The following is a 12,736-nucleotide window of genomic DNA, read 5'->3' on the forward strand; positions in this document are numbered from 1 at the left end:
GGTGGTAGATTGGATTGGCGGGCGCGGCTTTGTTAGGTTGGTTAGCAGGGGTACAACAAACAAAGACCTTCCTTTGACGATACCGACTACCTTTCCCCCTCTCGACTCTTTCGATTTCCTCGACTCCCTTGACGTCTTTATAGATTCGACGAGCTGCAAACGCATCGAGAGATTCCTGACCTGCCGTTTAAATCGCCAAAAGTTGGGACAGTAATTAGCTTCGAGCTCTAAAGTACCGCCTTTCAGAAGCTCCAAGCTGGGACCCATATGATAGGAACAAAGAACTTGGGACGGTATATGACAGCAGCGACACGAACGATATCTGGGAGACGAATTTGAAACCGACACAAACATGGCCGACAACCTTCACAATGCGCCTATAGTCCTCGACAATGGATCTGGCACTATTCGAGCTGGTTTCGCAGGCGAGGATCTACCAAAGTGCTTCTTCCCGTCTTGGGTTGGTCGACCAAAACATTTGAGAGTTCTCGCGGGTGCCCTTGAGGGTGAGGTGTTTATAGGACAAAAGGCGGCTTCGGAGTTGCGAGGATTGCTCAAGATTCGGTATCCCCTCGAGCATGGTATTGTCACCGACTGGGACGACATGGAGAGGATTTGGGAGTATGTTTACGGAGAGGGATTGAAGACCCTTAGTGAAGAGGTTTGTTACGAGAATATACCGGCTCATGAGCTGTGTTGACATATTTTTAGCATCCGGTTCTATTGACAGAACCCCCGCTGAACCCACGAAGCAATCGCGACACGGCCGCCCAGATTCTCTTCGAGACGTTCAACGTCCCCGCACTGCACACATCTATTCAAGCTGTTCTATCACTATACGCCAGCGGCCGAACAACCGGTATTGTCCTTGACTCTGGTGATGGTGTTTCCCATGCGGTGCCAGTCTACGAAGGTTTCGCCATGCCTAGCAGTATTCGCCGAATCGATGTAGCAGGCCGCGACGTAACGGAGTACCTACAGACGCTGCTACGGAAGAGTGGATATGTCTTCCACACGAGTGCTGAGAAGGAGGTAGTGAGATTAATCAAGGAGAGCGTTTCATACGTTGCTCATGACCCCCGGAAAGAGGAGAGAGACTGGGTTGGTGTGAAGCCCAACGAGAGCAAGTTTGCCGAATACGTGCTCCCAGACGGTTACAAACTCAAGGTGAGACCCCATGAACTCAATTCAGTATGCGACACAACTAACATATTGAAGATTGGCGCGGAACGTTTCCGAGCACCTGAGATTCTCTTTGACCCTGAGATCATTGGTCTCGAATACCCTGGTGTACACCAGATTGTCGTGGATGCAATCAACCGAACAGATCTCGACCTACGAAAGTCCCTCTACAGCAATATTGTGCTTTCTGGAGGTAGCACATTGACAAAGGGCTTTGGTGACCGTCTCCTGACAGAACTACAAAAGTTGGCTGTCAAAGATATGCGCATCAAGATCTTTGCGCCCCCAGAGAGAAAGTACTCTACCTGGATTGGAGGCAGTATTTTGGCTGGATTGAGTACTTTCCGAAAGGTCAGTGAAGCCGCAGTGATTCTCTTTGTCAGTATACTAACTTTGAGCAGATGTGGGTTAGTGTTGATGATTGGCATGAGAACCCCGATGTCATCCATACCAAGTTCACATAAACTTGCCATTCGCATCTCTACGATGTACTCCAAACGATGAACCCGACTAGGTCATGTATAATCCGTTGACCTAAGTTTCTCGTCTGGACTTTTATGATCGAGATGACCTTTGTGATGTCGATTATACCCACAACCCCTCACAAACAAACCCACTTTGTCCCGCAGCTGTTGATGGAGCGATGTATGAGCCTTTGCATGGAATGGAAGATTTTAGTACTGTGCAGGCGTATAGTGACACTGGTGTAGACAACCTTTGCTAGATAGAGGAAGCCTAATGATACCCTGATGCGTTGAAGCTGTGTTTTTGCTAGTTGTGAAGTTATAATGAAGTTGTCAAGGAATCCTGCCATGTATTCAAATCACAAGTAGATGGAATAGTGAATTCATAAGAAGTAATACTTTTATAAAATAGAGCTGCGCTCGGGGGTATAATAATCTTCACCAGAAACAAACATCATACAGGCAAAGACATGAGGAGAGGCAGTTCATATCGCCAATCTCACTCATCAACCAATGCCAACCGTACATATCCAAGGCTTTTCGCCATTCCCATTTGCTCTGAGGTCCCCGCCTTTCCTTTTTCTTTGTTCCAAACCCATTAAACGCCAATCGCTAGTTTCAACATTCATACAAAAGATTCCTCTGACATCTCAGTCCCTGCTGAAAGTGCTGCTCACACGAGCCCACAGCTTGGTCTTGGAGCTCAAAGAGCTAGCATCAGACCCAGCATCACTTTCCTTGCGATGAAACACATTTCCCGCACCGCCGATACCGACGTGTCCAGCGGCCATTTGGTCGCGCGCAGCGATGCGGTCGTACTCATCGTCGAGAGATACGGATGGCTGTTCGCTGGCGCGGTGGACGTTGCCTGCTCCGCCGATGCCGCTGAAGAAGCGGCGTGAGGGAGCGGGAGCAGTGATGGTTGTGCTGGGGGTGACAACTGTGCGAGTTGTTGTTGAAGAGGAGGTTTGTTTGGAGCGGGAGATATTGCCGTAGCCGCCTCGACCGGAACGTACGAAGACGTTTGTTGAGGGGGAAGGTTCAGTGAGGATGTAGTTTGGCATTTTGGTGATTGTGATGGTTGTGATGGTTGTGATGGTTGTGATGGTTGTGATGGTTGTGATGGTTGTGATGGTTGTGATGGTTGTGATGGTTGTGATGGTTGTGATGGTTGTGATGGTTGTGATGGTTGTGATGGTTGTGATGGTTGTGATGGTTGTGATGGTTGTGATGGTTGTGATGGTTGTGATGGTTGTGATGGTTGTGATGGTTGTGATGGTTGTGATGGTTGTGATGGTTGTGATGGTTGTGATGGTTGTGATGGTTGTGATGGTTGTGATGGTTGTGATGGTGGTGTAAGTGAGATGTAAGCTGAGTAGAGTAGAGTTGTAGTTTATTGTTTCTTATAGTTGATTCAATTGGTTAATTTCAACCTATAAAGAGACTCGAGAGTAAAGCTTGGAAAAAGAAGAATAGACAAAGAGAGGCTGTCGTGATGGGCATAGGTGGTAGTTATACCAACTCCTCTTCCTAGTACAGACCATACCATCCCATACCACCCCCAAGTAAAAGCCAAGCAAAGCAACAACAACTCTTGTACTCACCCCACAAAATAGACCCATTCGATCAATTTTTTTCATCCTAATTTCATTCTATTTTGCATCCCCCGCATTTTAGAACAAGCTATTCGTCGTCATGTTTCTCAATAGACGCCGAGACTCAACCACAACAAGCCGACAAAAGTCCTACAATAGGTGACGCTTTGCAGTTACAGGCGACGCCTTGCAGTTAACGGCAACGCGGCGCTGCCCGTGTGATGCTTTAAAATTTGTAGCTACAGCTCCTTTACTCCTCATGCCGAGACAAATGGCGCTTGTCACGCGGTCACCCCCAGATTTGGTTCCTGGATGCTCTAGAGTTTTTAGTATGTAAAAATTACCCCATGGAAACCCAACTCTCAGACGGGATTGGACAATGCAGGGGTACAGCCTGCATTAGGACGACGACGTGCTTTTTGTCAGGACAAGGCAATGACTGAGCAATGGATACCTTGTGATGTTGTCGTCATGAGGTGACTGTTTGTTGAACACGTTGTGAGTTTGCAAGGAATCAAAATGAGAGTGAAACATTGAAACGTCGGTCAGGACTCTCGGGCTGTTGATCACGACTCACGTGCTGGCATAATACAGAGAAGGTAGGGCGGACCATGAGCCTCATAAACAAAGTTCTGACCTCAGAGAGGTAGCCTCACGGAGGAAGATCTCATAGCAAGAGGCTAGCAACGGCCACTCCCGCCTTCACACACACTTGAAGCCAGCGAGATCTCGAATGGATGATGGGCATTTACATTTCCGAGATCTATTTCCCATCTTTTACGAGATCAAAACGCCAAGTTCATATGCCTTTCGAAGGTGTGCAGAGACGAGTCCATGCTAGTACCAGGATCTAAAGCTTGTGCCTGTCCCTTCCCCGGATCTTACCCCAGGGGAGATCCTCCACTGGATATTCAGTCCATGGATGGACCAAGGGTCTTCGTACGCGAGAGGCTCTGCACTTGTCGGTGAAGAAGATTCGATACAAGCCATGTCCGTAGCTGCCGAAGTTATTTTGGTGCATCATGGCATATAGTTGATACAAACGCATTGACAAATCACATGAGTATACTGACATGCAACTGGTGGAGAGTTTATGAGCTCCTTGGCATCAGTTCATAGCGGTTGTGCCGGATAAATATACTTGCTGTGATCTGCTTGATGTAATAGTGCTGCTCAGAGTAAGTTGAGAGGTGCAGCAGAGCCTCATTCTTCATACACCACCAGACGAACCTCATCAAGCAGCTCTGTTGGCGAACTGGTATTCGATCCACAAACACAATATTCTTGAAGTCCCAAGACTTTACTCATTATCCACTATTTCCTCATAAAAGAAACAGTTATTATTCTACAGTACACAGAACGCATTGTCTCAGTCCCACAACCCCATCATCAATCATACCAACTCTGACCATTGGTGTTTGGAGTTAGAACTTTGATATCAACGTTCCATACCGGTCCTGTTTCATCGCACATTATTTGTCATCCTAATGACGAATACTATGCGTAAGACGAATGGCGATATGTGAATAAGGCGGTAGAAGACCAGAGGTTTCTTGTGCTGATGACTATACCGATAAATAAATCTGAGTAAAAGCCTTTGATCGAGTGCCATCAAGTTGAGAACTGTCACTCAAGCAATGGCGAATTCAACAATAAACTTAGAATTTAAAAGAAATAGATAGCACAGCCTCCTGGCTGTTTGTGTCAAGTATACTCCATCCAACGCCCAGAAATGTCATTCCTTCAAATTCCCAGGCTACAAAGAAGCACAAATGTGCATACCGCACGACATCGTCCGGCATCATTAAAGTATCAAGCAAGATTCCCTTTTTTTATTTGCCCAGACTCATCCAGCCAAACATGCCGCAGGCAATGGACAAGACCAGGAAGGTAATAATACCAGCACCGGCCTTATCGGCAGTGCTGAGAGGTGGGAAGTTCCTGTCAATCTTGCCATCTCCGACGCTACCGGCGTTGGGGTTACCCTTGGAAGTACCTCCCTTCTTGGCTGTGACGGGAGCAGGGGTGTTCTCCATGAGCAGAGATGATACGGCTGCGAGCACGTTCATCGTCTGGCCGGCACCGGTCTTGCCGTCGTACTTGCCGCTGGCCCACTTGAAGCCACAGGTACGGGCATTCTCGCCACCAGTGCATTGAGCGATGGCAGCTTGAGCTGACTTCTCGAGAACAGGGAGAATCTTGGGTCGGATGAAAGGAGCAAGGTGAGTCGCCTGTGACATCCAGCGATGTACGTAACCCTTGAAGGAGTACATATCGGTGGTGCAAGTACCAGCGTTCTCGCAAGCGATTTCGACAGCAATATCCTTGGGGAAGAAGTTTTGGATAGTCGCATCAACTAGCTTGTCCAGACGCTTTTCCCACTTCTCCGAGCCCTCAGTCTGATGATGTCAGTCAGTCTCTCGTAAATTTGTGTTTGATGGATGACTTACGTAGTTGTACATGAAGGCGGCTCCCTGAAGGAAAACACCAGAGTTGTAAGAGAACTGGGCCTTGTTGATATCGGTACAGTTCTTTCCTACATGACCGCCATCATAAACCTTATATGTGGTGGGGTCGAGGAAACCAACACCCTCCATCCAGTCCCAGGTCTTCTCAGCCCAGTCAGAGTAGGTCGTGTTACCGGTGTATCGAGCAAGTCGAGCACCCAGGTTAAAGAAACAACCGTTAGCGATACCTTTTAATGAGTTAGTATGAGAGTCCACTGAGTAACGTGTAGTTAGAAGAGGGGCGCTGACTGTTCTTGTAATCGTAACCGTTGTTTGTTCGGGGAATCTGCCATCGAAGACCACCGCCGCAAGTATCGTCGTGTCGGTCAGGGTTGGCCTGGGTGTTGAAAACAGCTTGAGCGAGAGCAAGCCATCCGGGCTGGTCTGAAGGAGGGTTGGGGAATGCCAGTTCGGCAGCTAACATGGCAGACATGCCCCAGAAGCCTTGATCGTCATTTCCGAGAGATAGAGTAACGTTGCTGGGTTGGTAATCTTGGTCGTCTCCAACTTGGAACTGCATGCCCTGCATAACGAGGTCGTTGTATTTCGTATCGCCAGTGCACTTCCAGTAATCCATATACGTCCCCCACATCGCACCACCTTCCCACCAGTAGTAGTCACCGGCAGGAGGAGGACCAGGCAAGATACCTGGAATACCACCGGGGTCGTTTCCATGGTAGTATGTAATCAAATCAGCGGCGAGCTGCTTGGCCGTTTTCTTGATGGCGTCTGCGTTGATAAAGTTAATGGCTGTTTACCTTTGATAGAAACGGTTGGAGGATCGCACCTGTGCTTGAGATACTGTAAGGCGACTGCTGGGCGTTGACAAAACCCGTTGACGCCAAAAGCGCAATGGCGCTGGCAGAATAAAATGACTTCATCGTGAATTAAATCTGAGCGAAAGAATAGCGAGCGACGACGAGGCCGACGTTGTAAAGCGAGCGTTAGACGCGCCCAAGAAGGGCTTGAGAGAAATGTCGAATAAATGCGATAATTATTAGCGACTGAGTAAACAGTCAAAGCGAGAGTCGATAGTAAAATATCACGTAAGAAAAAGAAGACAAAAGACGTAGAGTCTTGCGATGATGTGGGAGGGATGATGTTGAAGAAGGTCGAAAGTGCCAAGGAAAAGAAATGGAAACGGATGACGGGGGGGATGTGGGAATACCGCCAGGAACAGAATACGATCTGCCGCAATTAAAGGGAGCAGAGCAGGAAGGAAGAGAGGGAGGGAGGGAGAAACACCCAATCAAAGTGGCAGTGGATCAGCAAAGAGCGAAAAAAAGAAGGAGGGTGACACGGTCTATTGACTGGCTAAAACGGAGTAACCGTCACAGGTAACTGAACTTGTAGCTATTTTTGCCTGAAGCGACGGGCGACGGCGGGGACATTACGCGCATTGCAGTCCAAGTCTGCAGTTTACGATACGAATGATGTTCTAGACTAGCCCAGTCCAGTCCCATGGTTCAGGGGTCACTGCGCAATTGATGAACTGATGATTCTTGCCTCGATCCTGCATGAATCCTTTGATGGGTCGTATTTCATTTATATACGAGTGCCCCAAGTGAATTCAAGATACAGTATACACACAACTCAACCGTTGAATTTGACAGAAGCTTTGCGCCGTTGTCAAGAATGGATGGTCCCCTCCATAATCTAACGTACGACGGCACGTCCATTCTTGCCGTAGTGGAGGAGCCGAAGCCCGCTCGTTCCAGGTTGATCGCTCCCACAATCCAGTTTTCTGCCCGCATTGTTCACCAGCCTCGTCAACGACTCTCATCCTGTCATGATGATCTCTCCTCAACTATTTTGATCGCCTCAAAAGCCGCGTCTGGTGTTGCGCAACCCTCAAAGTCAATCGCATGTCGTCGACTGCCATGTTGAAATGCCAAGGCGCTTATCGGCACCTTGAACCGATTCGCGACCCAGGGTCTGGTATGCCAAGTGCCCAGAACCTGTCCCGTCTGTAGCGTTCGCGTGGTCTCCCGTCTCGGCGCCGAGAGTAAACACCACGTGATTCGTATTGTAAACAACAAGATTTGACGATTGCCTCATCGTGAATATCAACGAAATTGATGAACTTGATATAAACAACAAACATCCTGGTATGAGCAACGCTCGACCCATGAACTACCCCATCTTCTCCATTTACTTTATCTTGATGTGATCAAATTGGTGGGGTATTAGACCGAACCAACTGCCCTCACTCATGAAAATCCCCCAGGATTTTGTGTGATGGACCCAGTATTCATTCAACTTCGCAAAGCGTAGCGATCGACTTTTGACAATGGTATTCGGACCGAGTTGGAATGCTGACTGGATTGGGATCAAGAGCCCAAAGCTCCACTGATTCTATGGATTCTTGAGAGATATGATAAATGATATCACATACAAATGATCGTGATGTCAGGACGCCTATCGGCCAGGTCATGAAGTTGCGACTATATTTCCACTCAGTCTTCTGTTCGCGAATAACAGTTCGAATGCAATCCAGTAACTACCTGTCCAAGATAAGATAACTTGATCAGCGCATAGTAATGCAAGGACCACTCGGGGTGCCGGACTCCGTACAGGTCTACGGCGGACAACTTCTAGCCAGAGGAATAGTCCCGTTCAGCAAGATGTCTTCTATGGCCTAGACCAGATATAGTGCCTGTAAGTTAAAGAGCTGGCTGTCAATTGACGATGAATTGAGGCAGTGTGAACGAATCCATATGGCATTGGCTTCTGGGTAGCTATCTGTACATGATTGCCATAACACAACCTTGTCTCGAATATATACTGGCATGTGATTTTGTCTATAGGTGAAGGAGAGGCTGTTGGCGTATCCGGTGGCGCTGATGAGGATACAGAGAGAAGCTTACATATCATGAACGCCCTGGCTGGCCCTCGAGGGGTTTCCGTTGCCATTGTTTTCATTGTTCGAGCCTGCTCAAAGGGTCTTTGATTGAACTCCAGTTGAAAGTTTTGCAGGCGCGGGAAGTCAAGAAGGATTACATGACCAAGATGCTGTGTTCTATTTAACCATTGAATGCAAAGCGTATACGGTAGGGCATTGTTACTAAGAGCAGGGCGCTTAAGGACATTTCAGGGACACATAGTCGGCTGGAGATGTGAAGTCCGGAAGGCTCATAGAGGTAGTTACAAGTCAATCGAAGCGATGAGACTTGCTATTTTGGCTTTGCTATCACGAATCGGTGAATACACAACCTCAACTCAAGGTGATTAATCCATCATCCAGCAAGTTCAATTTTCCTTGCGCGGACAAATGCTGGCAATTCATTCATTATTCGGTCGAAATCGGGAAATCGAGACAAATTGAAAGGCCCACGAGGAAGATCAATTGTGTCCATTCACCATTTAACCATTCCAACGGCTATCGTCTTCACGCGAGACTGTTGGCATGCTGGCATGCGTGTAATTCGTGAGGAGTGGAACCGTTCATGCCGTTAAAGAAGCAAATCCGCGCTAGAGCCGATGATAGCTCAGGAACAAGCTCGGGTCGGCGACACTTTAACCCATCTCAGCCTCTCAACCAATCAAAAGCTGGACCCTGACAACGCCAGCGTCAGGGGACGGTTTTAGTTACAGTAAGCTGTCCTTTCTGATTGCGGCTGCTGAGCGCAACGAAGCGACCAACATTTACAAATTCCCACTTTCGTTCTTCACCAAGACTTTGTGGTCGACGAATTTTGCTTCAAGACCATTGAAACCAATTCCAATCGGTTTCCATTCTCTTCTTTTCGAAAAAGGCATGCGGCAATAAGAAACGTCCTTTTGCGCATTTGGTGTCGATCTCGACTTTTAGTTTGCGACGACTTTCGCGATTTTCAACAGCGGCCCCACGATATCGAATCGGTTTTCATTGTATATATTCGAGCTAGCGGGACTAGAAATACTTTGCAACAATGATGAACGGCATGGAAAAGTCGGACTTTGATGAGGACAAGTTTGGTCCTAAGGAGGGTGGAAACTTGGTAGCTGCTTTTGATGCATTCCGTATGTATCTTATTGCTGCTGGCGTATGCGCGCGCTAACTCTTGACAGCCAAGTCAAAACCGCAATACATCCAACGAACATCCGGAGGTGGAAAATGGACTGTCGCCGTGTCCATCATCTCACTCATCCTCATCTGGGGTGAGCTTGGCCGCTGGTGGCGCGGCGCTGAGTCTCACAACTTCGAAGTCGAGGCTGGTGTCTCGCGGGAAATGCAGATTAACTTGGATATCGTTGTTAAGATGAACTGCGATGATCTCCATGTTAACGTCCAGGATGCTTCTGGTGACCGAATCATGGCGGCCAAGAAGCTGCGTTTCGATAAGACTCTTTGGGGACAGTGGGCCGACAACAAGGGCGTTCACAAGCTTGGGCGGGACGCTCAAGGCCGAGTTGTAACTGGTCAAGGATACAATGAGCCCAAGTATGATTATGAGGAAGAGGGTTTCGGCGAGGAGCACGTTCACGATATTGTTGCGCTTGGAAAGAAGAGGGCTAAGTGGGCGAAAACACCCCGATTCAGGGGCAACGCCGACAGCTGCCGTATCTATGGAAGTTTGGACTTGAACAAGGTGCAGGGCGATTTCCACATCACTGCTCGAGGTCACGGTTACATGGGCCATGGCGAGCATCTTGACCACAGCAGTAAGTTCAGTTGGTGAAGAGTCGATATCGCATGCTAACCAGTCACAGAGTTCAACTTTTCGCACATTGTCTCGGAGCTTTCCTACGGTCCTTTCTACCCCTCGCTCGTCAATCCTCTCGATGGCACAGTCAACACGGCCGAAACCAACTTTCACAAGTTCCAGTACTACCTCTCTGTCGTTCCCACCGTCTACAGCGTCAACTCCAAGTCGATCCTCACCAACCAGTATGCTGTGACCGAGCAGAGCAAGGCCGTGGACGAGCGATGGATTCCTGGAGTTTTCGTCAAGTACGATATCGAGCCCATTCTTCTGACAGTTCACGAAAGCCGCGACGGCATCATCAGCCTGTTGGTCAAGATCATCAACATCATCAGCGGTGTTCTCGTTGCTGGACATTGGGGCTTCACGCTTAGCGACTGGATCCACGAAGTTATTGGTCGCCGAAGACGCAGCAACGGTGGAACTGGATTCCTGGGAACCAAGGAGGGTTATGATCAGTGAAGGTTCGGCGGGAATATACAGCGCGTGTAGCATAGGCACTGCTAGAGAGTTAAGCAGAAGGAGTTATGCCTCGGGGTCTTGATCACTAGTGATATTACGGAGTTTAGGTTAAAACATGGGAATCTTCTTTTAGCATAAGACAATTGAAAACCAATATTGGTGCAACGTTTGACTGACATGTGCTTTAATGCTGTTGAGTTACTGGTTCTTGGAACGTACTCTACCCTGGACTCATGCTATACTTGGCTACGCCTCTACCAAAACCAGACCGTGCAACTACAGTTTCGATCCGAGGCTGATTTCTCTTAAAGCAAAACGCCTCGTTTATGACCAAAGAACACATTTCTTTCTTTGTCGAGGCAACGTACTTCGCCCGGCTTCATAGTACAGTCGCTTAGAAGCGGCGCCAAACCAGCATGGGAAAAGCCACAAATATGGAACATTCCAGTCATGAGAACATAATGGCACTATAGAAAAGCCCATCAGCCAGGGGCGTCTTCCAGAACGGCGGTATAAGGCTGCGGACGGAGCTTCTCGTCAGCAATCAGCATCTGATGATCCACATGGACAAAGAAGATCTTGTGACTCAAGCCCGAGGTCTGCGTAATCAATTGACCTTGGACAATGACTCTTGATATGAGTAATTATTTCTAGTCTTTGATGATTCCTTGAGTTTCTTTTACGGCTGAATGAGATGAGGCGAGTGACTCTGACTCCGCTGAGAAAATAAGAATCAGGATTGACAGATGTTCGTTGTTAATCGACGCAAGGGTTCAAGTGGGGTTTTCCATTTTCCATTAAAAGAGCAAGCCTATGACGACACTTTTGAGTAGTTGAGTGGGGTTGATCGAGGTTGATGCTTGTAAATACTGACAAGCAGTCAACGAAGATCCACGGTTCGGCACGACGAGAGGAAAGCTTCGTCGCCTCATTTTTGTTCTCTTCTTTCTTCTTTGAGTTTGTTCTAGTTACAGCGAAAGAATAAATGGCCCTGTTGATGAAGAGATCGGCCACATAACAAGGTTGTGTGGTTGTGGACTCTTTTTAGATCCCGAGATGGAGGGAGGGGAAAGGAACTAGGCAGACCCGTGTGATTTGGCCTTTGTCTTTTGACTTTCAAGTTTGGTTTGCTGAGACACTTTCAGGCCTCAAGATGCGGTCTGGAGTTTGTTTCTTTATTTGACTCGAGACGGGCGTTTACATGAACGGTTTTGGTGTTACGTGCCGTTTGGAAGGACAAAGAGAGTGGACCAGTTTGTGGTTGTTCGGCAATTAAATACTGGTTTTGTCAATGCGTTATTATGAGGCTCTGTGCCCAACCTGACAGTGATACCCATGATTATCCATGGCTTGTGGATCAGCTGTATATTGGGCTTTAAACAATCCTGGATGTAGAGCATGGACTCGATATTCCAAGAAATAGACGATGTAGCCTGAAGCAGAAATCGATTCTTGTCCCGAGATGCAATGCAGAATGTTCGTTCCAGGTTGCAGCGGGATGGTTCATCCCAAAAACTCGGCTTGATTGGGTCTGGTACTCAAACGCCCAGCATCAGCCGGGCAGAACAAGAGACCTTCTGCCACCCCATCTCGACAGTCTATCCAATCCCGTGCCGTGCTCTACTGCACCAGCAGCATCATCTTCCATCATAGCCACAGCAGGCTTTCTCCTAGGCCATCTCGTACCCCTGCCCTGCTGCAACTGAAGTTTAAGGGCTCCACGCACACTGCACTCTGGCTGGGCATTGATTCACTGGCCTAAGCACTGCACTGACTGGGACCAGCCATTGCATTTGGTTCTGGCATCCTTGCCCAGCCTGCCAATACCACTGACCCAACGC

General features: G+C 48.1%; 5 protein-coding genes across 5 annotated transcripts; 2 read left to right on the forward strand and 3 right to left on the reverse strand.

The window, feature by feature from the left end:
- Nucleotides 1-36: 36 nt before the first annotated feature.
- On the forward strand, nucleotides 37-1,990 carry B0J16DRAFT_301447 (actin-like protein). The gene is made up of 4 exons (XM_046124591.1): nucleotides 37-661; nucleotides 712-1,167; nucleotides 1,219-1,533; nucleotides 1,584-1,990. Exons 1-4 carry the CDS (start codon nucleotides 353-355, stop codon nucleotides 1,644-1,646), a joined length of 1,143 nt encoding a protein of 380 aa, XP_045987652.1. The 5' UTR covers nucleotides 37-352; the 3' UTR covers nucleotides 1,647-1,990.
- A 38-nt stretch (nucleotides 1,991-2,028) lies between these two features.
- Nucleotides 2,029-2,790, reverse strand: B0J16DRAFT_335927 (uncharacterized protein). The gene has a single exon (XM_046127138.1). The coding sequence runs from the start codon at nucleotides 2,708-2,710 to the stop codon at nucleotides 2,297-2,299; it is 414 nt and encodes a 137-aa protein (XP_045987653.1). The 5' UTR covers nucleotides 2,711-2,790; the 3' UTR covers nucleotides 2,029-2,296.
- A 2,283-nt stretch (nucleotides 2,791-5,073) lies between these two features.
- Nucleotides 5,074-6,629, reverse strand: B0J16DRAFT_317412 (glycoside hydrolase; the record flags this gene model as incomplete). The annotated part of the gene is made up of 4 exons (XM_046125367.1): nucleotides 5,074-5,640; nucleotides 5,692-5,936; nucleotides 5,998-6,477; nucleotides 6,536-6,629. 4 exons carry the CDS (start codon nucleotides 6,627-6,629, stop codon nucleotides 5,074-5,076), a joined length of 1,386 nt encoding a protein of 461 aa, XP_045987654.1.
- A 636-nt stretch (nucleotides 6,630-7,265) lies between these two features.
- B0J16DRAFT_335930 (uncharacterized protein) lies at nucleotides 7,266-9,297 on the reverse strand. The gene has a single exon (XM_046127139.1). The coding sequence runs from the start codon at nucleotides 8,668-8,670 to the stop codon at nucleotides 8,380-8,382; it is 291 nt and encodes a 96-aa protein (XP_045987655.1). The 5' UTR covers nucleotides 8,671-9,297; the 3' UTR covers nucleotides 7,266-8,379.
- A 27-nt stretch (nucleotides 9,298-9,324) lies between these two features.
- B0J16DRAFT_85032 (endoplasmic reticulum vesicle transporter-domain-containing protein) lies at nucleotides 9,325-10,989 on the forward strand. Its single transcript, XM_046134573.1, has 3 exons — nucleotides 9,325-9,750; nucleotides 9,799-10,392; nucleotides 10,441-10,989. The coding sequence occupies exons 1-3, from the start codon at nucleotides 9,660-9,662 to the stop codon at nucleotides 10,893-10,895; spliced, it is 1,140 nt and encodes a 379-aa protein (XP_045987656.1). The 5' UTR covers nucleotides 9,325-9,659; the 3' UTR covers nucleotides 10,896-10,989.
- Nucleotides 10,990-12,736: the final 1,747 nt, after the last annotated feature.

Source organism: Fusarium flagelliforme (genome assembly GCF_020744385.1).
Source record: "Fusarium flagelliforme strain FIESC 12 MPI-CAGE-AA-0113 chromosome Unknown B0J16scaffold_2, whole genome shotgun sequence".
NCBI lineage: Eukaryota > Fungi > Ascomycota > Sordariomycetes > Hypocreales > Nectriaceae > Fusarium > Fusarium flagelliforme.

What these genes read in the sequence shown, in the direction of transcription:
- B0J16DRAFT_335927 (XM_046127138.1), bottom strand. Translation starts at nt 2,710, where the DNA reads ATGCCAAACTACATCCTCACTGAACCTTCCCCCTCAACAAACGTCTTC.
- B0J16DRAFT_301447 (XM_046124591.1), top strand. Translation starts at nt 353, where the DNA reads ATGGCCGACAACCTTCACAATGCGCCTATAGTCCTCGACAATGGATCT. An exon ending in TGAAGACCCTTAGTGAAGAG is followed by an intron (nt 662 to 711) that starts GTTTGTTACGAG and finishes ACATATTTTTAG; the next exon opens with CATCCGGTTCTATTGACAGA. An exon ending in CAGACGGTTACAAACTCAAG is followed by an intron (nt 1,168 to 1,218) that starts GTGAGACCCCAT and finishes AACATATTGAAG; the next exon opens with ATTGGCGCGGAACGTTTCCG.
- B0J16DRAFT_85032 (XM_046134573.1), top strand. Translation starts at nt 9,660, where the DNA reads ATGATGAACGGCATGGAAAAGTCGGACTTTGATGAGGACAAGTTTGGT. An exon ending in AGCTGCTTTTGATGCATTCC is followed by an intron (nt 9,751 to 9,798) that starts GTATGTATCTTA and finishes AACTCTTGACAG; the next exon opens with CCAAGTCAAAACCGCAATAC. An exon ending in CGAGCATCTTGACCACAGCA is followed by an intron (nt 10,393 to 10,440) that starts GTAAGTTCAGTT and finishes AACCAGTCACAG; the next exon opens with AGTTCAACTTTTCGCACATT.
- B0J16DRAFT_335930 (XM_046127139.1), bottom strand. Translation starts at nt 8,670, where the DNA reads ATGAAAACAATGGCAACGGAAACCCCTCGAGGGCCAGCCAGGGCGTTC.